The sequence below is a fragment of the Entelurus aequoreus genome, linkage group LG05 (genome assembly GCF_033978785.1).
Source record: "Entelurus aequoreus isolate RoL-2023_Sb linkage group LG05, RoL_Eaeq_v1.1, whole genome shotgun sequence".
NCBI lineage: Eukaryota > Metazoa > Chordata > Actinopteri > Syngnathiformes > Syngnathidae > Entelurus > Entelurus aequoreus.
The window spans coordinates 29,945,298-29,969,386 of record NC_084735.1 but is presented as its reverse complement, the minus strand read 5'-3'; the positions used below and the strand labels follow the sequence as shown (position 1 = coordinate 29,969,386).

The 24,089-nt window shown below is 36.9% G+C and overlaps 1 protein-coding gene and 1 long non-coding RNA gene across 5 annotated transcripts in view; one reads left to right on the top strand and one right to left on the bottom strand.

The window, feature by feature from the left end:
• Window positions 1–24,089, bottom strand: part of LOC133650444 (disks large homolog 4) — a 181,269-nt gene that overhangs the window by 25,298 nt on the left and 131,882 nt on the right. For 3 of the 4 annotated variants that reach the window (XM_062047677.1, XM_062047676.1, XM_062047674.1), the window contains exons 4-9: window positions 10,745–10,798; window positions 10,221–10,271; window positions 9,396–9,529; window positions 5,038–5,207; window positions 4,756–4,892; window positions 3,105–3,249 (exon numbers count right to left, since the gene is read on the bottom strand). In XM_062047677.1, the coding sequence (XP_061903661.1) occupies window positions 3,105–3,249; window positions 4,756–4,892; window positions 5,038–5,207; window positions 9,396–9,529; window positions 10,221–10,271; window positions 10,745–10,798 (691 nt within the window). The remainder of the gene's footprint in view (window positions 1–3,104; window positions 3,250–4,755; window positions 4,893–5,037; window positions 5,208–9,395; window positions 9,530–10,220; window positions 10,272–10,744; window positions 10,799–24,089) is intronic. The other variant, XM_062047675.1, reaches the window with a different exon arrangement.
• LOC133650447 (uncharacterized) overlaps window positions 1–24,089 on the top strand; it is a 71,200-nt gene that overhangs the window by 8,771 nt on the left and 38,340 nt on the right. The window lies entirely within an intron of this gene.

Here is a 24,089-nt window from a genome sequence, read left to right as displayed (position 1 = left end):
TCGACAGGCGGATCGGTGCGGCGTCTTCAATAATGCGGACGCTGTATCGATCCGTTGTGGTGAAGAACGAGCTGAGCCGGAATGCAAAGCTCTCAATTTACCGGTCGATCTACATTCCCATCCTCACCTATGGTCATGAGCTTTGGGTTATGACCGAAAGGACAAGATCACGGGTACAAGCGGCCGAAATGAGTTTCCTCCGCCGGGTGGCGGGGCTCTCCCTTAGAGATAGGGTGAGAAGCTCTGTCATCCGGGAGGAACTCAAAATAAAGCCGATGTTCCTCCACATCGACAGGGACCAGATGAAGTGGTTCGGGCATCTGGTCAGAATGCCACCCAAACGCCTCCCTAGGGAGGTGTTTAGGGCACGTCCGATGGGTAGGAGGCCACGGGGAAGACCCAGGACACGTTGGGAAGACTATGTCTCCCGGCTGGCCTGGGAACGCTTCAGGATCCCCCGGGAAGAGGTGGAAGAAGTGGCTGGGGAGAGGAAAGTCTGGGTTTCCCTGCTTAGGCTGCTGCCCCCGCGACCCGACCTCAAACAAGAGGAAGAAGATGGATGGATAAATAAAACTAAGATAGTGATGTTTGGTAATCGTAACATAATGTCTGAACTAGGGCTGCAAAAACTAATCGATTAAATCGATTATAAAAATAGTTGCCGATTAATTTAATCATCGATTCGTTGGATCTATGCTATGCGCGTGCTGAGGCTACGTTTTTTTTAATATTTTTTTTTTTTTTTAACCTTTATTTATAAACTGCAACATTTACAAACAGCTGAGAAACAATAATCAAAATAATAGGGGTGTAACGGTACGTGTATTTGTATCAAACCGTTGCGGTACGGGGGTTTCGGTTCGGTGCGGAGGTGTACCGAACGAGTTTCCACACGGGCATATTAAGTAGCGTACTGCACGTTGTGTAAACAATACTCAAAATGCCGGACATTTGAGGCATTTAAGAAACTCCGCCCTGACAGCTCCGCAAAAGAGGACATGTCCGGTGAAAAGAGGACGTATGGTCAGTCTATCGTAGCCCGTTAGCTGCTAGCATGCTAGCAAAAGAGGACATGTCCGGTGAAACCGATCGCTGCTAGCATGCTATCAGCGACCGGGCTAGGTCCTGACCATACGTCCTCTTTTCACCGGACATATCCTCTTTTGCGGGGCTGTCCGGGCGGCGTTTCTTGAATGCCTCAAATGTCCGGCATTTTGAGTTAGGGTTGCGTGTATTAACAATGTACGTTCAGTGTTAAAACGGTTAAAAACAAAACAAATTGTGCGTGCAGCAGCATTCGTGAGGGAGGGGGAGAGACAGAGAGAGTGAGAGAGTTGTGATAAACGCGCATGCGTCGTCAGGCTCTGCTTTTTATCGATAGATTTATCAGATTACATTTTTTATTATCTATAGCAGGGGGGTCAAAAGTGTGCATTTTTGTAACATTTTCCTTGTTTTATTTGGCAAGTTGAAAGAACATGGCGCCAGTATGCTGTTTTTTTTTCAATAAAATACTGGAAAGGATAGAAATGTACTTAATCTCTTTTATCCAATTAGTAATCGATTAATCAAAGTAATAATCGACAGATTAATCGATTATCAAATTAATCGTTAGTAGCAGCCCTAGTCTGAACAGAGAATAAGTATTGATGGTCCCATAATTGAAATCATAAATAATAATACATTTTAGGAGTAATAATTGATAGTAAACTAACATGGAAACCCCATGTCAGACAATTCAAAACAAAAATCTCCAAAAGCCTCTCATTTATAAACAAAGCAAAACTACACATTTTAATGACAATACACTTCGTACTTTATACTACATATTGTGTTGAAGTTTAGGGGGATACTTACCAGAACACAATTAATCATCTGATCATATTAGAACATACTCATAGTCTGTTTATGCAATCAAAGTTGCTAAAATTGGATGATCTTGTTAAATATAATACATCAATATACTTATATAAAGCATTTAATAAATGATTACCGCCTAACCTACAACGTTTTATTTTTATAACACCGGTGCGGGCTCATAACATAAGAGGTTTTGGATATTTCTCAATGCCGAGAGCTTAGACCACTTTTAAACGTTTTTGTGTGTCTGTATGGTGAGTAAAACTCTGGAATAGACTGAACTTACAACACAAGCAATGCCACACTATTAATCGATTTAAACTATTATACAAACATCGGGTCTGGTTAAAATATAGAGATGAAGGTCTTTAATTTGAATTGCTGTTGTACTCTGTCTCATAGTTTCAACATGTGCTCAATGTTTCCTTACCATTATTGGTATATTGTCTATTATCATTGTTGGTATATTATTACCATTGTTGGTATATTGTCTATTATCATTGTTGGTATATTATTACCATTGTTGGTATATTGTCGATTAACATTGTTGGTATTGTTCATTCTTCTTACATTGTTGCTACAAATTATTGTTACAGTGTAATAATTATTGTAACCTGTGGTAATGCCACCATGATATAACATGTGTATTATAATCTTTGAACAAAGTAACAGTGAAGCTCAATGTATTAATCACTAAATGGAGAACTGGGGGTGGGATTAAATAAATTATCCTCTTCCCACTCCCTTTCAGGCAAAACTGGATCATCATGTTTACATACTATACATTCCCCTTTGCATTATATTAATTCATATTATTATATGTTGCCTACTTAGGACTTTTTCTGTGTCATTGCCTGAAATAAATGAAAATGAAAATGTTCCTGGAGGGCTTTGTTTCCACCAAAAAATTATTGACTCATGGATAATGATGTTAGTGCTTTGCTTCTTGTTTTGGTTAAAAAGGCAAAATTCAAGTAGCAATGGAATCAGCCCAAAAGAAAGGTTTTAATGAAAAAGCTAAATTATCTATTCAAAAAAGAGCTTTGGTTTTAACCCACATTCATCTGCAGCCATTTAGAAAAAGTAAGTTATGTCCTTGCTCCTGTATGCTTAACTGATTATGTAAATGTATTGCATTCTGTGGGCGTGCAATCCTGGAAAGGCATTCACTACAGATTTGGACATCTTGATACTGACCAATGTTACTGAATGCAGGCGTCTCAAAGTTATGTGTTCAGACTTACTATTGGTGAGGTCAGGAGGGTTGTAGGAGTTGGTCAGGAACAGGTTGTTGGGCTTGGCCACCCTGAGGTACACCACCTCGGCTGTGTTCTTCAGAGCCCCCACAGCATCCTCGTGCATGACGTCTTCCAGACACACGTGGTTCACCTGATTGGACAAACAGGCGAAAGCAATTATTATCGTTGTAATAGACCACTCGAAAGAGGCGAGGGACTTAAAGTATGTCTCGGCATTCATAATCAAGGCAACACGGTCAACAGCACCAACCAGAGTGCATTGGGGACGTTAACAAATACATTATAGTTGCGAAAATAACATTATCACTGCCCACTCTATAATGTTCAGTACAAACCCAATTATTGTCCCTTGTACAGCTACTTTTATTTCTTAGTTTAGGCCAGGGGTTTCAGATACATTTTAATTAAGGACCACATTACAGTTATGGCTGCCCTTAGGGGGTCGTTTATAACAGTAAAAAAAATATGAATATAAATGTATGGATTCGCTTCATGATATTATATAGATAGATAGAGTTTTATTCATCCCACAACGGGGAAATTATATGGTTGCAGTGCAGGTTTTTACATACAGTATCAGAAGAAAAATGTAACAAAAAAACAGTAATGAATAATACATATTGTGCACTAACGATTGCACTATGCATTGATAAAAAACCCTATAAACTATATAACATATAACACTGGTATTACACAATTGCCTATGCATTTGATTACAGTATTATATATTTTTTACGCACACTGTAAAAATAAATCTGTAGATTTTGCTGCAAGCTCAGTCGCTGGAATTTTATTATAAAATTGATAGTGGTAAAATGTACCGTCATTTTTTCAAGATCAAATTTTGGAGACTAAGCTGCCAGTTTTTTTTACTGTAAAATCTATTGTCATTTTTACTGTGTACAATTTGATGAATAACTTGCTTTAAAATTAAAATGCAATCAGATAGAGTATTCAGTCTTATTTGAACAAAAAACAAAGTTTGTATTTATGATATATTGACATTAGTACAAAATATTAAAGTTTAAAATATATGCAATTGTATGCAGTACATGTACTTTTTTCTGTCAAGTACTGGTATAGGGTGTACACTGCCTTCAGCCGAGTGCAGCTGGGAGAGGCTCCAGCCCCCCTGCGACTCAGAGAGGGACCAGCGGTAGAAAAATGGATGGATTGACTTTATAACGCATATTTCCAGGTTTTTGTGGATCATATAAAATAATGTGGCCGGCAAGATCTGGCCCCCTTGGCCTTGAGTTTGACACATGTGATCTAGTCATAGAACAAAAATACATTTGTAGGAACAATTTTCTTTACATTACAATGATTACATATTCAGCTTTGTAATAAATATTGCACTTTGAGTGGTAATGTGTTGCAAGAGACACCATTTTGAACTTTTGCTGTGTAGTGGCTAAAGCCTCTCCTCTCCAGCAGATGGCAGTAACGCAATGCTGTTCGGCATCAATCCCATCCCACGCTGCTGTTAACATATTTATGAATGTAATGTCAGGCCATGGAAATTGCATCTGTAGTTTATCTTGACTCTTAATGTGTGAGTCAAGCCTGTGAGCAATATGAGGGACTGTGCGTAAGTCGCTGAAATGGTTACATGAATGTCAAATGAGTGACTGACCGCTAAAATCTTATCGCCAATCTGCAGACGTCCATCTTTATGTGCTGCACCGCCTTCGATGATCTTGGTGACATAAATGCTGTTATCCCCTGGTATGTGCTGGTTTCCCACTCCTCCAGCAATACTGAAACCTAAACCTGAAAAGGGGAGACAGGGGAGGGATCCAAAGAGGTATTGGTAAATACCACAAACGTTTCTGAATGCAGAAAGTACAGTTAAGCTACTTAGAAAGCGTCCTCAAACCCACACAAAAGTATCAGCACCATACACGCTTCCATGTACCTTTAGGCCCTTTGATAAGCTTGAGCTCAGTAATTTTCTCCGCTGCCGGCTTCCGGCGGAGAACGTAGAGCCGGACGATAGCACCTGCTTCCTTTAGAGCTTCCACTGCCTGGCTGTGCGTCACCTCCCTCACGTCAACATCATTCACAAATAGTATGCAGTCGTTCACACTAACCAAGGGAAGAAATAAGGCGTAAAATTAAAGCAGGGAAACATGACATGTATTCACATTTTTCCTCCCAAATCCATCCGTTTTCTAAGGTCACAGTCGGAAATGAAATCTATCCCATTTGTACATCACACTCTGGCCTTGTCCTGACTTCCCAGTTGTGAAGAACACATTGAGCTGCATGAGTGCCAGTACCTCATCCTAACATTATTTTACAACATACACATGCCTATCTGGACGATTAATCGAATTTTGGTTCCGATTTCGATTATGGCTTCCTATGATTATAAAAGATAATGATCGGCAAAAAACCTGCTTACGGGCAGCGCAACGTGCATGCAAATTCCGGAGCTTGTGAGGAGCGAATGAGTGGGAGAAAAAAAGCAATTAGATGTTAGGGATCACACTATGGTTGCTACTTTTTATTTAACACAGCCCTAATATGCTGAAATCAATAACCACTGAACTCAATAAAAAAGTAAGGCAAGATTCCGTGTTTACGTAACCGCAGACAGAGTCAAGTAATTGGCCAATAATTCGGAACCCTCTATAAAAAGCAGAATATCACAGACATTGACATGAAAGTAAGTGAAATGTTGTTTTTGTGAGGAGAAGGAACATTTGTTAGGCAAAATAATGTGTCCGGTAGCACGCATTCATCCCAGAACACTCAGTTGCCCTGCCCTGAACTAAACAATGTCGAGACAGTCACTTGAAACAGCGACAACACATCTCATATGCTTGTGTTGTTGTGAAAGACATCATCGATGTAACATCAACGTACAAAGAGTGGTCGCAACTTTAAAGGCGCTCTCTTTTTTTTTTTTTTTGAACAGCCGAATCAAGTCGCCTCTTTACTCGTCAAGCTAAGAACAACACAGCACACTCCCACCCTCACAATAATAGTGCCAAATCCGGTCTAACTTTGCTAACAAAAGAACCTTACACAAGCATAATGTACTTAGCACCCATCAATAAATTTACAGAAATATTATGCTTTGACCTAAAATACTGGTCTACATTGTCCAAAGATAAATTGCACCAATAAATGTGAGGATTGTTGCATTTAATTACCAAACATTTTATTAAATTTTATTTGGCAGAAAAAGCACACACCTTATGGTGGTAAAATAAGTGTAAAAGGTAAAAAAACAGAATAACAAACCTTAATTTATTGTTTTTTATATTGCTATTGTTATTTTAATGTATTGTTATTGCTATTATTATTATTTTACTTGTGGTTTATTCGTTACTAATTTGTATCCGTGTTTTTTTAAAACTATATTTCAAGTTGAGTTTTGGTGGTAGAATAAATACTTATTTTTTCAAATTAATGAATAATCTTATTAATCGTGATTAGAATATCATTCAAAATAATCGTGATCATTATTTTTGCCTTTTGTCCAGCCCTACTATCTGGGTTTACCATCGACAAGCATTAACCATGTTTTGAAAAGTTAGCCAGCCACTTTTGCTGACATTTGCATTTTCCCGACATTTATTCATTTTCTACCTTTTGCAACAGCATCAGCACATTACCAGGAAGTGTAAGAATTATTAAAGGGGATCTGAACTTTTAAAAAAATGCTTATCATTCACAATCCTTATGTAAGACAAGAGCACATATTTTTTTCTTTGTTTATGCATTGTAAGTTGTAAATACAAAATCCCAATTTTTCTAATTCTAACAACAGAGTCAATGGGAGTGCCTCTATTCACCCACAAAGCCCCCTAAATAAGAACTGGTTGATCAATATAATATACCCAGAAGTATTTTTTTAAATAAGGTAAAGTTAAAGTCCCAACAATCGTCACACACACACTAGGTGTGGTAAAATTTGTCCTCTGCATTTGACCCATCCCCATGTTCACCCCCGGAGAGGTGAGGGGACCAGTGAACAGCAACGTGCGCCGCGCTCGGGAATCATTCGGTGATTTTACCCCCAATTCCATCCCTTGATGCTGAGTGCCAAGCAGGAAGGCAATGGGTCCCATTTATAGTCTTTGGTATTACTCGGCCAGTCTCAGGGCGCACACTTCAACCACAAGGTCATTAAGTGAATGTGTATACATATCTTTAAAACCTGCTGAAAAAATGCATATCCACTGAAAATATGCCTTAAAATAGCCACAAACCGGAGGATACATTTCTTAATCAGGATACATTTAGGAAAAAAAAAATATTTAAAAGATTTATCAATTAATACATACACCTCATACTAGGAATGCAAAAGATGTATGTGTTCGGAAATGGATGACTGATTTAAACATTGTAGAAAAAGACACTTCATAGAATGGTATTTGCATCCTTTAGATGCATTAAAAATAGGCTGTGCCAATTTAACATCTTGAATAGATTGTATTGTACACCCTCTCAGTTGTTTAACATGGGTACAGTAGATAGCAAGTGATTTATGAAGTGTCAGACAGCTAAAGGAATTCTAACACATTTACTGTGGGATTGTCAGAAAATAAGAGTTGTGGTCTGTTGTGAGAATTGCCCTGTTGGTCCAATCCGAGGCCACTATAGATCACATGAGGTGCGTCACAAAATCATTTAATGACTTTTAATGCTTTTCAATGGACCATGGAAACCCTGTTATAGTGTAGTACAATAATTGTTAGAATTCAATTGTTACCTGGGAAATGTGCTCCTGATGCTGGCACTATTGGCGCATTTGGCGGGCCTGAAATGCTGGCAACAACCACGTCAAGTTCATCTCCATGAGAACAAACAAAGTATGAGTCCAGATTTGTCATCTGGCTTTTCCTTGTTCTCTTTTTTCTTTTTCCTTGCGCTTTGCTGCTCCACTTGTATGTCTACTATAAGTAATTCCACTCATGTTAAATGCTGTCTATCTGTCTCACCAGCGTCTCTCTGTCAGTCACGCGGTGGACGGTTGATGACGATTTTACCTATACTGACAATATCGTCATTTGCGATCCACTTGTAAATTATTTGTATGGTATAAAGTGAAATGTGCATGAGAATGAAAATAAAGCCAGTTTTAACAGCACAACATTTCATTTATATTTTACACTACACCATTCTGAGCTACTACGGGCTTGGTGTCGGTCCCAATGGGTTAAAAAAAAAAAGGTTCGGTCTCAAACTGGGCTCCTGGGGAGGGGGTCCAGACTGAGGCCAATAAAACAAAAAACTGTAAGTAGGTTAGATATAATTATTGAATATGATTGGAACCAAGAGTAAGATTACTTATTCTGTGTTAATATTTGAGTGGGCTTCTGGGCCCCTCTATACTAGAAACGTTTTCCCATGAGGTCAAAAAGTTTAAGAACCCCAGCTCTATATGACACGAGTGTGCTGCAAATATGTCCCAATTCTTCCAAAGGTTTGCACTAAACTCCCGGGCTGGTCTAACTTACTTCACAAGCCACATTTGGCTCGTGAGCCACAAATCGAAGTGCTGCACAACCTTGTAAAATGTTGCTAATTTTTCCAACTTTCAGTATCCAAACATTAAAAATTAATGGCAGCTGCACATAGTTTAGTTATGACAAACGTTATCAAAGGTCTGCCTATCTGCACTAGAAAGACTATTTCAAATTTGGATTTACTATCTATTTTACAATGTACACATTGCCTGTCTCCAAGAGCCTGCCCTAAATGCTTCACTCATCACTCTTTTCCATTTGAGTGCTACAAATTGATTTCATGGCAATGTCATTTTAGTCTGTTCATTTTTTTGTCAGATTCAACTATTTGCTGATGGCTGCAAAACGTTTGTGAAACAAGGCTCTCGAGGGAAACGGTGGTGATTATGCCGCATTCAGAAAAATGGGAAGTTTCTGATCTTCCACTATGAAAAAAAAGCATTGAGGGAACACTGTTCGTATTTCAAATATCAATGTAAAGTGATTTCACACAGATGCAGTAATCTGTTGTGTTGTCATACATCAATGGCGATGCAATAAAATCTGATCTAAATGGTTATACTAGATATCACCATTTAACACAAATGTTGATCAAAGCTGCCAAAAACAAATACTGTCAGGACTAATAACATTAAAAGGATCTTTTCAGAAACTGGCAGCAATGGTTTGTTTTCAATGTTTGAAGAAACCTTGCTATGTCCCAGTTTCATGTATTTTTCTTATTTTATCACAATAACTTTTTAGAGCATTGTTAGTAACCTTCCGTACAAAAGTGTATGTGTATGTTTGTTACCTAAGGCGCCCATCCTGAGCCGCTGCTCCTCCAGGTATGATTTTGGTGATAAAGATGCTCGGGTCATCGCCCACGTGGGGATTGTCTGTTCCCCCAGCTATGCTGAAGCCCAGGCCTGAGTTCCCCTGCAGTACCAATTACAAGCAAAAACACAGTGAATAATTCATCCCGCTAGAGGCACTTGAGTGAGGCTTCAGGAAGCGCATTGAGATTGTAAGGATCATGCATCTATCATGGCTTCTATTCACTGTTAATCAGAAGGGTTGGAATATATAATAACATGAAAAGTTTTGCAAGTCCAGCACAGCAAGCCTCTCCTTAGTTTCAGATTTTGTGGCATTGTCTACCACTCCACAATCTAAACATCTAGTAAATTTGCCTTTGAACATAACCAACATTATAGCTTAGCAGGTTTGGATAATATGTCTGTCTTTACTTCTGTCATGGACGGGCTAAAGGGTGATGATTTTTGTAGTTTCTGACTAATAAATATTACAATGTTGGATACAGCTGTTAAATAATGTCAAAGCGTCAAATCATAAGGTTAATGCATTTTGGCGTGAGCTTACACGCAGTTTTGGATGCCTCTGTTTGTGGGGTTTTACACAATAGCATATCCAATACATACGTATATACATATATCTAGACCGCAAAGAAGTTAAAATCATCATAGGTCCCCTTTTAAGGAAGGAAAGTATGGACAGCGTCTGCACCAGTAAATCAGTTTGTAGTTTTATTAAAATGACTTGTAAAGACAGAAACAAACAACAAGCTGAATATTCAGCTTGAGTAATCATGTAATTTAGTTCAATTGAATGCACTTACTCTCTCCAGTGTAATTTCTTCATACTCGATTTCCCCTTCTGTTCCATTCACCTGCCAAGATAAACATGAATTAACTGACTTTCAACAGACAAGGGTGTGGTAGAATTTCTAAAAGCATCCTTGGTAACTATAACACAACGAGTGGTGGGACTAGTAAAGTACTCGATTGATGAATAGCCACATTGTTCTTTCTTTGGTCCAGTTTGCCTTTTGGCAAATCCACTCATTAGCATTACCTCCGCAATTAATGACGTCCCTGCGGAAGATGGAATTGAAGGAACTTAAGTCTGACCTAGAAAACAACTTTCCTCAGTGTTGTAGTGCTTACAAAAATAGCAGTCCGTGGAAAGCCTTTCTCTCAAAAGCCCCATTTTTTTTAATCCTCAAAATGCCTTTTTGTGTTTCACTTTGTTCGTCCCAACATTAGTTAAGTGACCTGGCTGTCATTAGGCAGCAGTTTTAGTAACGGTAATGCTATCAGCAGAGAGTGAGTCATATTAGTAGAGAAGAGACATGGTCCTTACATATGGCGATCCATCCAGTGTGTCCGTGTTCACTACCACAGGCGGACTATTTCCCTATAGACAGAAAGCAGAAATGTACATGACATTATGTAATAGCAGCACAAACTAGGCAGTTGTCAGCGTCATATCCAGTAAACTTACCATCACAGCCAAGACTGATGGCCATTTGTTTCCCCTTAGCAGTGATAATGCTTTTCTCCATTTTTGGTATGGTTGTCATGTTGCTACAGTATAACGATTAATATCCCGTTCGCTATTGTGTTTTCACGACAGCCACAGAAATAATTAATGCTAACTTTTATGTTCGTCCACCTTTTATTAGTGATGCTAAGCGTGCCATCCATTTTTCACCAACAGCATGTAACATGTAAATTACTTGCAGTAGTTGAAGAGCATGCATGGTGTTTTCTTATATTCCTTATTATGTCACACATTCTTTTTAGAATACACCCTTGATATGTGTTTGAGGATATAAACCTACTATTATGAACCCACTCCACTCTTGCATGTATGTTCCCAGCTTATTATCATGTCAAAGATGGCATGCATCTTAAGTGCTCAGAGAGCAGCGGCATATAAATCTGCTCATTGACCTTCTCTGACCAGATATCTCTTAGAACACACAACATGAATCACACAAAACATAGCTCTCGCTTTCAATAAAACTGATCGTGACACAGGCATATTGATATGACACTTTTTTTAACCTCCATTGTATAAAGCCATCTGGGCAAATATAAACATGTAACTGTCACTACTTAGTATTCATTAGTACACTAAATAAATTAAAGAGTATTGATCCAAAACTTCATTCACAATAGGTTCAGACTGAGATTATGAGTGATATAATGCAGTTTCACACTTTGGACGCATCAATATATTGATTAAAGTATTAATCAACATACAACACTTGTAACCTTGCACCCAACACTGCGCATACGCTCATCTAAGACCTTCATATCACAAACTCAAATATTCGTCTTGGAGGAAAACAATTTTAATGGTACAAATGTTCCGATCAGAGATTTACGCTGCCGATTCCGATCCTCCATGGGTGAGATTGGCCGATACCAATACTGATACCAATCAATGTATACATGATGAGTGCTATTGACAGTTCAACAATATCAGCACAATATTTAAATTAAGTTCCTTATTCTCTTTTATTAAATACAACTGTTCAAGCAAAGCAAAGTCAATAGTACACAATAGCTCAAATAAATCAAAAACTGCTATCTACTACTCATTTTTAAATCATTTTTGCCTTTTAAGTCCTACTGTGACCAGAAAGAACATTAACAAAAACAATAACGAAATTATTTTGAGAAAATAAAAATATAGACTATTCACTCTAGTATCGATAATGTACTGATATTACCTTTTGGTATTGACACCACCAATTTATGCATCGATTCACCCTTTTATGTTCAGTTGTTGTTATATTTAAGCAGGTGAAATGTCCGCAAAAATGCGGACATCTCCGTTTTAAATATACATTTTCTCGTCAAAATATCACTTCCGCGTTTTTTAAAAAATGAAGTATCATAAAAATGTCATCCAAACAAAATTTGTTGAACGCTTGCCCCAAACTCAGGTACTTGCTGTTCCTCTTGCCTAAACGGCGCAATGAGATGCCGAACGGGGAGACGATAGTAGGAGCACAGAAAAACAAGCTTGCTAGTTAGCTAACCATCTCGCTAGCTTACTTGTTGTCGCCTCCGTTCGTTTTCCGAGCCACAACGTTGACACCTGTCCACATTGCTGATAATCATATTTAGATGATTACAATCCGAACATTGTTAGTTCCGAACCGGTTGTAGTTCTAGAGTATTTATTAGTAGCCAGCAAGAAGGTTTATATAGGTTGACCGACTGTAAACTTGACAGATATAAATTTTGCTCCTTTTTTAATCCATGTTCCTCTTTTTGTCTCAAAGAGTGCTCACACACCTGTATAACTCTAATCTACTTATTATTTCCTGTTAATAGCTGCTTACTTTCTGCTGTAACGCAATTCCATCTAAACCTCTTAAAGTTTACTAAGCACTTATTTTTTTCTGTTGCTATTAGCATGACTGCTGCTGGCTTGCTCTAGGTGTGTAACATGTTTAACCTCATCCTCCATTGATAATGATACATAAGATATTTTAAAAAATGCAGTTTATTTGCCGTAATGGAGGCGATTATTATTAACCTATGGGAGCATCTCCACACTGTGTATGGAGATACTTAACTAGTTAATAGCTTGTCAGCCGGGGGACTAAGATTGAATACAATTGTTATCTGCAATTGTAGTTGGCATTAAAAGGCATTAATCGGCAATGGCGAACACACACTTTCTTATGAAAATAATCCGATACTTATCGGTGGCCGATCAATCGGCACATGTTTTTATTTAGATACTGTACATGTATATCACATTTTGACTATCCTCTCAAATAATACCCAAAAAACAATAGGAACATGTTTTAATGGTGGTATACTTTTTAGACAGCCTCTTCTCATCAAATTGATCGGCGTTCTGTCCACTGAATTATGGGTTAGGTTTTTTTTTTTTTTTGTATTTCAACATATTTGCACCATATTAGCCATTTGTAGGTTGCTGCAAGGCTTACATTTGCACCTGAGCTCTGTAGGGATCACACGCTGATGCGAATATTGCTGGCAAATATTCCACTTACCTGTTTGTACAATGGCCACACCGGACCTAGCACATGAGGTTCTTCTAATTAAAGTTATTATTCACGTTTTTCTGGATTTGCATGACAAACAAAGGTGGTAAAAAGCCCAATCTAAAATCATTAACTTGAGGTTTGCTGTTAGCCCCAAACTGATGATAAATGTCGTAATCTAGCAACTTGAAATAGCTCCATACAAAACGTAAAAAACATGAAGTCTCTCGCCGCCTCCGCAAAATGCTCACTCCACCATAAAACCAGCAGCTGTGCATAGCTTCAATGGGTAGCTGCTTCCAGCAGACCGCTGTTGAACATTACGTCAAACTTATCTACAGGCTGAAATAACGACTATAGCCAACAGCAGATATATAACAGTGTGTAGGCAGGGGAGTTTCACAGAGAATCTCTCTACTTCAACAACACTGTCCGTGTTTTTTTTAATTCACTTTCTCCTGCAGACGTGGATGTGCTATTTTCACAGCAACATTCAAAAAGCCAGATGGTTTTTAAAAGGCAAAATGAACGCTAATAACAACATCCATCAGCTAATGGGAGTGACTCCTCCCTGCTCATGTGATCTTGTTAGAACTTGTGCAAGATTAACCTCAAACGACACTTCAGAGAGGGGATTTAATGCATAACTGCACACATCACAGTTGGGAAGCCCATTAAATAGTCAACAAGTTAATGGTTCCCTCCCATTCCAACGCTCAATGAAATACTGCAATAATTACGCACATACGCATCATGGGAAGTATGCTTGTGTTGGGTTATGTTTTTGTCTTTCTCATTTGTTTATTGGATTTTTGACTTACACAGTCCAGAAATACAATCAAACAAATGTCAAATGTTCTTTTTTCCTCCCCCAAACAAGTAACCCACAACAATTATTTATAAAATATAAATACAAAAAAGGAAAGAAAGAAAAAACCCAAACATGCATTAGTAAAAATAAGTACAGGCAAATATTGATAGCCACAAACAAATGCACTCCTGAATGTCCCCAACACAGTGCAGCAATACACAAAAGCAGATAAAATACTCATCAATGATCTACCTTTCAATTACTTTTCAATCGGGGTTAAATTTGAGATCAGTCTCTTACATATTTTAGGAAAGTCCCCTATACTTCCTAAAACTTCACAGAACAACCGTTCAATCTCAGCCTGATTTTTTCCAATTTAAGTAGATAAAGAACATTTCTAATCCAGCAGGAGCTGCAGGGAGGCACTACAGCCTTCCAATTTAGCACAATGAGTCTTCTAGCCAACAAAGTAATACATGCTACCAAATTTTTTAGGGGATTTGCTAAAAAGATGACAGATGGGTGAACCCAAATCGACCGCTTAGACTAGGTTTTTTTTTGCCAAATACCAAAGACGAAATATTGAAAATTTCAGTACAGTAACTGCACAAGGATGGGCAAAACCAAAACATTTGTATTAAGTTAGCTGGAGACTGTTGACAATGATTGCATAATACCCATATTCCGTCATATATCTTAACTGGCCGGACCTTGGTATAATAGGTACAATGTGCTAGCTTGCATTGAATAAGGCTGTGTCTAGCACAAATACAAGACTTATGAACTCTACTTAAAATCTCTGTCCAGCTCTCCTCAAATAGGGTCCATCATTGCTTGTGTTTTTCTTTCACTTGGACAAGTATGAGTCAGATAATTGCATCACAGACTTACATCAGGACTGGTAAATGCATGTATGTGAGAAGCTATGCGTGTGTGTGAGGCCTTTTTATATTCTAATTATTATTCCACTTGCGTGTATCAGGCCAGTTGGGTCATACTTTTGTGACAATTTGATAAAGCTATACTATACGAGTGCATGGCAAGATTAAGGTTAATTTGGATGTCAGATTTAGCAGATTTCCCATTTGTTAGCATGTTTATTAAACACCGTATGTGGAGTACTAAAAAGGGTGGCAGCGTGCATTAATGTGTACACACTACACAGCTACCTCTAACACCTTCAGATTAGGGAATATTAAACATACAAAACTGTACTTTATACATAATTACAGTTTGACTCACAGTTCATTGTTCAGAGCCCCTGTATACAGTATTTCCTCATTTAGTGGCCTCCACTTTAACGGATGCCCTGCCTCACTTACTCAGTCGCTGTGTGGTCTACATGGCTGAAAATTAACACCACACTTCAAATAAATGTTGTTTTACCCCATGAAAAAACATGGTGAAACGAGGTGGCAATAATAATGTTTTATTATGACCGATACCAACATGTTTTACAGTGGTCTGCACAGGGCAGACCCTGCATCTGTAAGGTTGAAGGTAAGGTGCTGAATGCACTGTGGAACAATCAAGAGTAAAAGCTACAAAACACACGTGCATCTCTATAAATTAGAACATTGAGCAACAGGTAATTTACAGACTGATTTAAATGCGACATTAATAAACTACAGTTGTACCTCAACTTACCAGTTCTGTGACAAAACTCTTACTCAAAACACTTGTATCTCAAATCAAAATGGTCCATTGAAATGAATTTAAATCATTGGTGCAAGACACTCCAAAACAGCATAATTTTATCATGTTAACATTTTAAAAGGCATGTTGCCTTTTAAAAACTATCTTGTATGAAAAACAATACAATATAATGTACTACTAACAACTACAGTAGTTCTATGAAATAATGTAATAATAATCTACAGCAGACTTCTACTGTATTTCCTTCTAGCTGCGTCTCTATCAAACACGCCATCAGCTTTTCCATATTTTCATGAATAAATGTGCGCCATTTTATATATTAAGATTATTATCTGGCATTACCTACTCATTCTGCTTCAGTATGGCGCAGACTATACTCAAACTGCTTCTCCAAGTCTGCTGCATACTAATGTTTTTTGTTGATTTCTTCATTTATTTCAATAAATATAATCCACTAAACTGCATATTAGCTAAAAGCTATTGTCATCAAAATAACTTTGAAATCAAAACATACATTCTTGAATTATTTGCCGGTACTCTCTGTAAGTGACTTGATACGTTCCCCTGACCAATATGCTATATGAAGAAATTGGGTGGATTTATAAAACAAATAGTTTATATGACTAATATTTGAAGAGCTTTAGAATTGTATAACCCAATATATTTCAGTAAAAAAAAAAATTCAACCACAGTAAAACATAAAACAAGCCTACCCACTTGCGGCGTAGTCGATTTTTGGGTTTCCGCACATTGTTGAGCAGCTGGCAGCCCATCTTTTTAGCGTACCATACGGTCATAAACATTGTGCCTCAAAGCAGACGTCTAACTGGGGGTTTAGTCCGGGCGAGTAGACGCTGTCTATCTCACAAAAATGATCCGCACTTAGGGTGGCACGCACAAGGTGCTTGCTTTCAAAAATATGCCCTAATGAAAAATCACATCAGTTTCCATAACATTAGATTAAAGTCCATGTAGCATCCACATTGCTTGGATTCAGAAGAATGATATATTTCTATACTCCATCTTCAACCACTTGACTCAGCAAAGCTTTAGACAGAACATGCACATCAGTAATAAGCATGGCCCAATTAGTGCCGTCCTCTTTCCTGCTGTCTCATAATTGAGACTTCATCTTTATCCCCCAAACCAACAGCTTGAGCTTTACAAATTTCCCATCCCTGATACGGCTGGTTATTATCCGAGTCCTAGTCGTCCTGTCTTAAGAAGTCACCCATCCAGAGTGAGGGGGGGAAAAAGAGCCACTAATCCCTCACGTCCTCCATCATCCGTATCAGCGGGTTGCGATAGCAATGTCTTTCTATTGCTGCGCGCTGAGAAATGCAGTTCAGGTTTTCCGCAGCTATACTGTACGTTACCCCTCCCATCCTCTGGTGCTGAGGCAAAGGAGAGCAAGGACTGAAGTTTGATGGCAATTACTTGCCTGTCTTTCAAGAGGGGGAGAAATTATGCGGCAACTGAACTTTGAGGGACAACTTAGCTGTGAGAGAAAGCCTGCAAGTGCTACGTTGACTTTGAGTCAGTGTAAAAAGTGGAAGTTCATTAGTGTACATTAGGCAAGGAAAGACTGTTTCTATGAACCCTGAATCAATCAAGTAATTAAAAAAACACGCTAAAACGCTTAAACATAAAAAAATAGGCATGTGTAACAAATGTGGTACTTTCATAGGGACTAACTGAAGCCCGTCGGTACTACCTGTTACCGATTCATGTAAAATTAAACAATGCTATATATTAATACTTATGTTGCGCGTGACGTCGCGTCCGGTTGCAAACTCTGTTTAAAGCACTTGGCCTGGAAACAAGCAGTCAAGTACTCAAAAGCACCGTAATACTCCACTTTTTAAAATACATATGTATATATATATATATATATATATATATATATATATATATATATATATATATATATATATTTATTTATTTATTTATTTATTTATTTATATATATATATATATATATATATACATATATATATATATATATATATATATATATATATATATATATATATATATATATATATATATATATATATATATATATATATATATTAGGGGTTTAACGGTACACAGAAATTTTGGTTCGGTACGTACCTCGGTTTAGAGGTCACGGTTCGGTTCATTTTCGGTACAGTAAGAAAACAACAAAATATAAATGTTTTGGTTATTTATTTACCAAATTTGTAAACAATGGCTTTATCCTTTTAACATTGGGAACACTATAATAATTCTGCCCACGTTAATCAACATTAAACTGCCTCAAGTTGTTGCTCAGATTAAATAAAATGACAAAACTTTTCTTCTACATATAAAAAGTGCAACATTCAACAGTTTCAAGTCAACTCATCATGCTTAATTTATTACAGCATTTGGGAAGCCTGTAGTTGATTTTTATTATGTAAATGTTATATTTTATCAACATGTGATAGCAGTGATTAATGTAACTATAGCTGAAAAAATAGTACAATAGCAATAGGAGAGACTATTCATCCCCGAAAATACATGATAAATGGGTTATACTTGTATAGCGCTTTTCTACCTTCAAGGTACTCAAAGCGCTTTGACAGTAGTTCCACATTCACTCATTCACACACACATTCACACACTGATGGCGGGAGCTGCCATGCAAGGCGCTAACCAGCACCCATCAGGAGGAAGGGGGAAGTGTCTTGCCCAAGGACACAACGGACATGACTAGGATGGTAGAAGGTGGGGATTGAACCCCAGTAACCAGCAACCCGCCGATTGCTGGCACGGCCACTCTACCAACTTCGTCACGCCGCCCCCCATGGGGTTCATGTAGGCTTAATGATGCACTTACATTATTATATCAACTATCAAAAACAGAAACTCTTCATTTAACATAATGTCCTTTTTTGCTGCTTCAACACAGCTCAATCAACACAAAAAAAGGTAAAGTGAAATAACAGACAGACAGGGCTTTGCTGTCCGTAACACACGCACACACACACAAACACACACGCACACGCACTCATATACACACACACCGCAAAATGAGCTAATGTTACTCTAAAAGCGAATTAGCCTTCACCTCAAGCCAGGACTGCGAGCGAGCAGAGCTGCCTTTTATATTTCTAGAAGGTCAACGGGCTCATAGTGATGTTACTAGTAGTTGACTGGGAGGTGTTTATTATAATTTGGGGAGAGTCCGCTGCTTGATACTTACCTGCTAAACGCTAAGCACTGACTACATGCGCTCTGAATACACACTGCTGATTGGCTGTTATCGCCCTGTTTGTAACCAATGAGATGGTTGTGTGGGTGGGACAATGCTGGGTGCTGTGTAGAGTACTGACAGAGACAGAGGCAGAAGGAAGCGGAGGCGGCTACTTAATATGTTCGTGTGGAAACTCGTTCGGTACACCTTCGAACCGAACCGTAACCCCCGTACCGAAACGGTTCAATACAAATACACGTACCGTTACACCCCTAATATATATATATATATTATATATATGGTGGTCGAGGAGTGTCTGTTTTCAATGGGTACTAGGCGCCATTTAGCCTTTCTCTAAGAAAAAGCCCCTATGCTTGCGTTGTTTTCGGCTGTACGAACCGTTTAAACCGCAAAAAGGATAAACAGTTATTCACATCTCCTCGAGAGGTAATTAAGAAGGGCAAAAGAATGCAAGATGTTACGAAAGACAACAACAAAAGGTGGCACGCACTCCAGTATAAAGGAGCAAAGTTGAGGCATGAGTTTGCAGTGACCACTTCATTAAAGGTTTGTTTGATATATTTTTAATATACTTTACTCACTTACTGTTTCCAATTGAAATATTATCTTGATATTGTTTGTATTTAACTTTTTAACAAACATAAACCAGAAAGTCAGAGTCAATGATACTTTGTCAAGAAAGGTTCTTCTACGTCTCCCCTCTTGTTTATTCTGTACACAAATGTGTCGGAGGACATATGACAGGAAAAAAAAAAATATGGTAGTGATTCACAATGGTTAGTTTTTTAAATGGATATGCAGTCACAGGTGTCGAACTGTGGATGCTCCTTTGTTTACATGGACACGTCCTGGCAAAACGCAAATTTAAATCATGAAATGCAACCTTACCCACGCAAAAATAATGCATATTTATCCGGTAGAGCCTTCATAGCAATTTCCTTGACCCAGTCACACACAAATAAGTTGTAGACATCCATGCGTTTCCAGGTTTTCATCTGTTTTGTCGCGTAGAATGACGTCGGAGCATAATCTAGTTCGACACGTCTGGGAACTCCACCGACAAATAACACATAATATCATTCGACAAATCTTTTTTTTTAAAGTATAGGGAATTCTTTAATTGCATTGTTAGATTTTTTACTCGTATGTGCTTTTTGCAGGAAGATCGAGTCCTTTTGTGTACTCAGGTATTGTGCGCGCTGATTTATGCACAACCGCCATCTTGGTTTAGTTGACAGTTTTTTCACTTTCGGGAAGAAGTGATGTGAGGGAATACAAGAAAAGTGTATATGTATATATATAAATATATAAAAAATATATATATATATATATATATATATATATATATATATATATATATATATATATATATATATATATATATATATATATATATATATATATATATATATATATATACACACACTACCGTTCAAAAGTTTGGGGTCACATTGAAATGTCCTTATTTTTGAAGGAAAAGCACTGTACTTTTCAATGAAGATAACTTTAAACTAGTCTTAACTTTAAAGAAATACACTCTATACATTGCTTATGTGGTAAATTACTATTCTAGCTGCAAATGTCTGGTTTTTGGTGCAATATCTACATAGGTGTATAGAGGCCCATTTCCAGCAACTATCACTCCAGTGTTCTAATGGTACAATGTGTTTGCTCATTGGCTCAGAAGGCTAATTGATGATTAGAAAACCCTTGTGCAATCATGTTCACACATCTGAAAACAGTTTAGCTCGTGACAGAAGCTACAAAACTGACCTTCCTTTGAGCAGATTGAGTTTCTGGAGCATCACATTTGTGGGGTCAATTAAACGCTCAAAATGGCCAGAAAAAGACAACTTTCATCTGAAACTCGGCAGTCTATTCTTGTTCTTAGAAATGAAGGCTATTCCACAAATTGTTTGGGTGACCCCAAACTTTTGAACGGTAGTGTATATATACTCTGTTTATATATACACACATGTATATATGTGTATATATATGTATATATATGTGTGTATATATATATATATATATATATATATATATATATATATATATATATATATATATACATACATATATATATATATATATATATATATATATATATATATATATATATATATATATATATATATATATATATATGTGTATATATATATACATACATATATATATATATATATATATATATATATATATATATATATATATATATATATATATATATATATATACACACACATATATATATATATATATATATATATATATATATATATATATATATATATATATATATATATATATATATATATATATATACACATATATATATATATATATATATATATATATATATATATATATATATATATATATATATATATATATATATATATATATATATATATATATATATATATATATATATATATATATATATATATATATATATATATATATATATATATATATATATATATATATATATATATACAGTGGGGCAAAAAAGTATTTAGTCAGCCACCCATTGATTGTCAATGGGTGGCTGACTAAATACTTTTTTGCCCCACTGTATATACACATATATATGTGTGTATAAATGTATATATATGTGTATATATATATGTACATACATATGTATATATACATATATGTATATATATATATACATATATGTGTATATGTATATAAGTGTGTATATATGTGTGTATATATGTATATATATATGCGTGCGTGAGTGCAAGTAATAAAATATATAGTCGATACTAAATCTCAACTCTGGGCAATCACTTGGGTATACTACAATACGTTTTACTACATTGAAATTATTCATGATTGTCGTGATTTAATTCAAATTTGCTTCACAGTGAGACAATCAGGTCCATATATGATATGGAATATTCATTTAGAAAGTAGATACAGTACACTATATAGTATCTGATGAAGTTACTGATTAATTAATCAATCAATCAGTGTTAGACCCGATGCCTATTTCCCTCTAAATCTTTAACATTTATCTTACCAAAAGCTTTTTTGACAATTCTCTGCATTGTGAGAACAGTTCAGGAAAACTATTTTCTGATCCAGCATGATTGAAATAAGGTTTTAACTAGCTTACTTGGATGGTTTTGGTGTGAAAGAACTTGAGTGCCCTGACATCAACCCTATCAAACACGATTGGGATGAACTAGAAGAGACATTTGTGAGCCAGCATCAGTGACCAAATATAAACATCAACTACATTTTCTCCCTGTTTAGATTTGTATAGATGCAGCGATCGCATGGCCATATACTTTTGTCCGTATGGTCTATTGCTTGACAGGCATGAAATAAAGTATTTACAGTACACACAGCGACAAAGCTATTGATCATACTTAAGTAAGGACATGCAGAAGGACAAGCTGTCAGCCAACTTTCTAATTTTGTTAGATAAAACCCCTCAGTCTTACCTATCTCGTTTTGTCACCCCCTTCTAACTGAAAGGCCCTCTCTATCTATCTTCTGTCAGTCATACAGCATAAGAAGCACTCGCCCCCCCTCTTTTTGCATGCATACTTCTAACCTCCTCCTTCCCAGAGGACCTGGACTGCTGCCGCACAGTAATTACACTGAAGCTGCAGGGACATCTTTAAACATTTATTAAAGAAAAGTAAGGAGGACGAGGAAAATGAAGATAGACAGACAGCAGATACAGGGCAGACAAGAGTGCAGAGCAGAGGAGGGGATGGTATAATAGAGAGCTCTTGGGGGAACGATATAGAAGGCAGGAATTAGAGATGCATGTCAAACACATCTGGAAGGGGTTGACAGTCTTCTTTGAAGATGCTTTGCACAGAAAAGGATCCAAATGGATTTGCATTTCTTTTCATAAGAAAAGACAGAGTGTAACATAAAAAAGATGCATGCTGGTTTTTGCTAGCAGCTCTGCAGGTGTAGTACTAATAGCACGTTGTGGTGTTTTCAGTTGAACACCTCCAATGTGTTTAAAAAATACACTCACAAAGAGCTATTGTGAAATTAGTGAGTTCTGCCCTTCATAAGATAATAACGCTCAGTTCTTAATGTTTGACATTGTCAGAAAGGTATTACTGTATATTATTTATATTTATACAATAGATTGCCGCGTATTCAAGATTCAGAAGTCAAAACCTCGCAAATTTATTCAACCAAAAAAAAATACCCCAAAAATGTTCTTCTCCCTGAAAATTGGCAATTTTGGCCCCATAAATGCACATATAATTCACCTTAAGACTTTAATTACTTATAAATTCAGGATAATACGGCGTACAATGTACATTAGGGATATGACACTATGACGGTTATTCTGACCAAAGTTTTCACGGTTATTAGTTATTATGTTGAATGTACTGAAAAAGCACTTATACAAACACAGAAATCTGTTAGCCAAGTTTTATTTGAAAAATAAAATAGACACACAATATACTTTCTTGGCAGAAGGAACATTTGAACATTGTTTTTTAGCGTCAGGAACTGGGAGACTAGTCGGGATAGAGGAAAAGATGAATGCAGCAATGTACAGAGACATCCTGGATGAAAACCAACGCTTCCCATTCAACCCGATAGAGCTTGAGAGATGCAGCAAAGAGGAATGGGCGAAACTGTCCAAAGATAGGTGTGCCAAGCTTGTGGCATCGTATTCAAAAATACTTGAGGCCGTAATTGCTGCCAAATGTGCATCAGCAAAGTGATGAGGAAAGGCTGTGAATACTTATGCACATGTGATTTTTTTGAAGTTTTAATAAATTCGCAAAATTTAAAAAATCTAAAAGCTTCACATTGTCATTATGAGCTATTCTGTGTAGAACTTTGAGTACACATATTAATTTATTCTAATTTGGAATAAGGCTGTAACATAACAAAATGTGGAAAAGGTGAAGCGCTGTGAATACTTTCTGGATGCACTGTATATCTGTCAGTAGATCCCATATGGAAGCGCTAAAACTACAACATGGCTGATAGGGAGA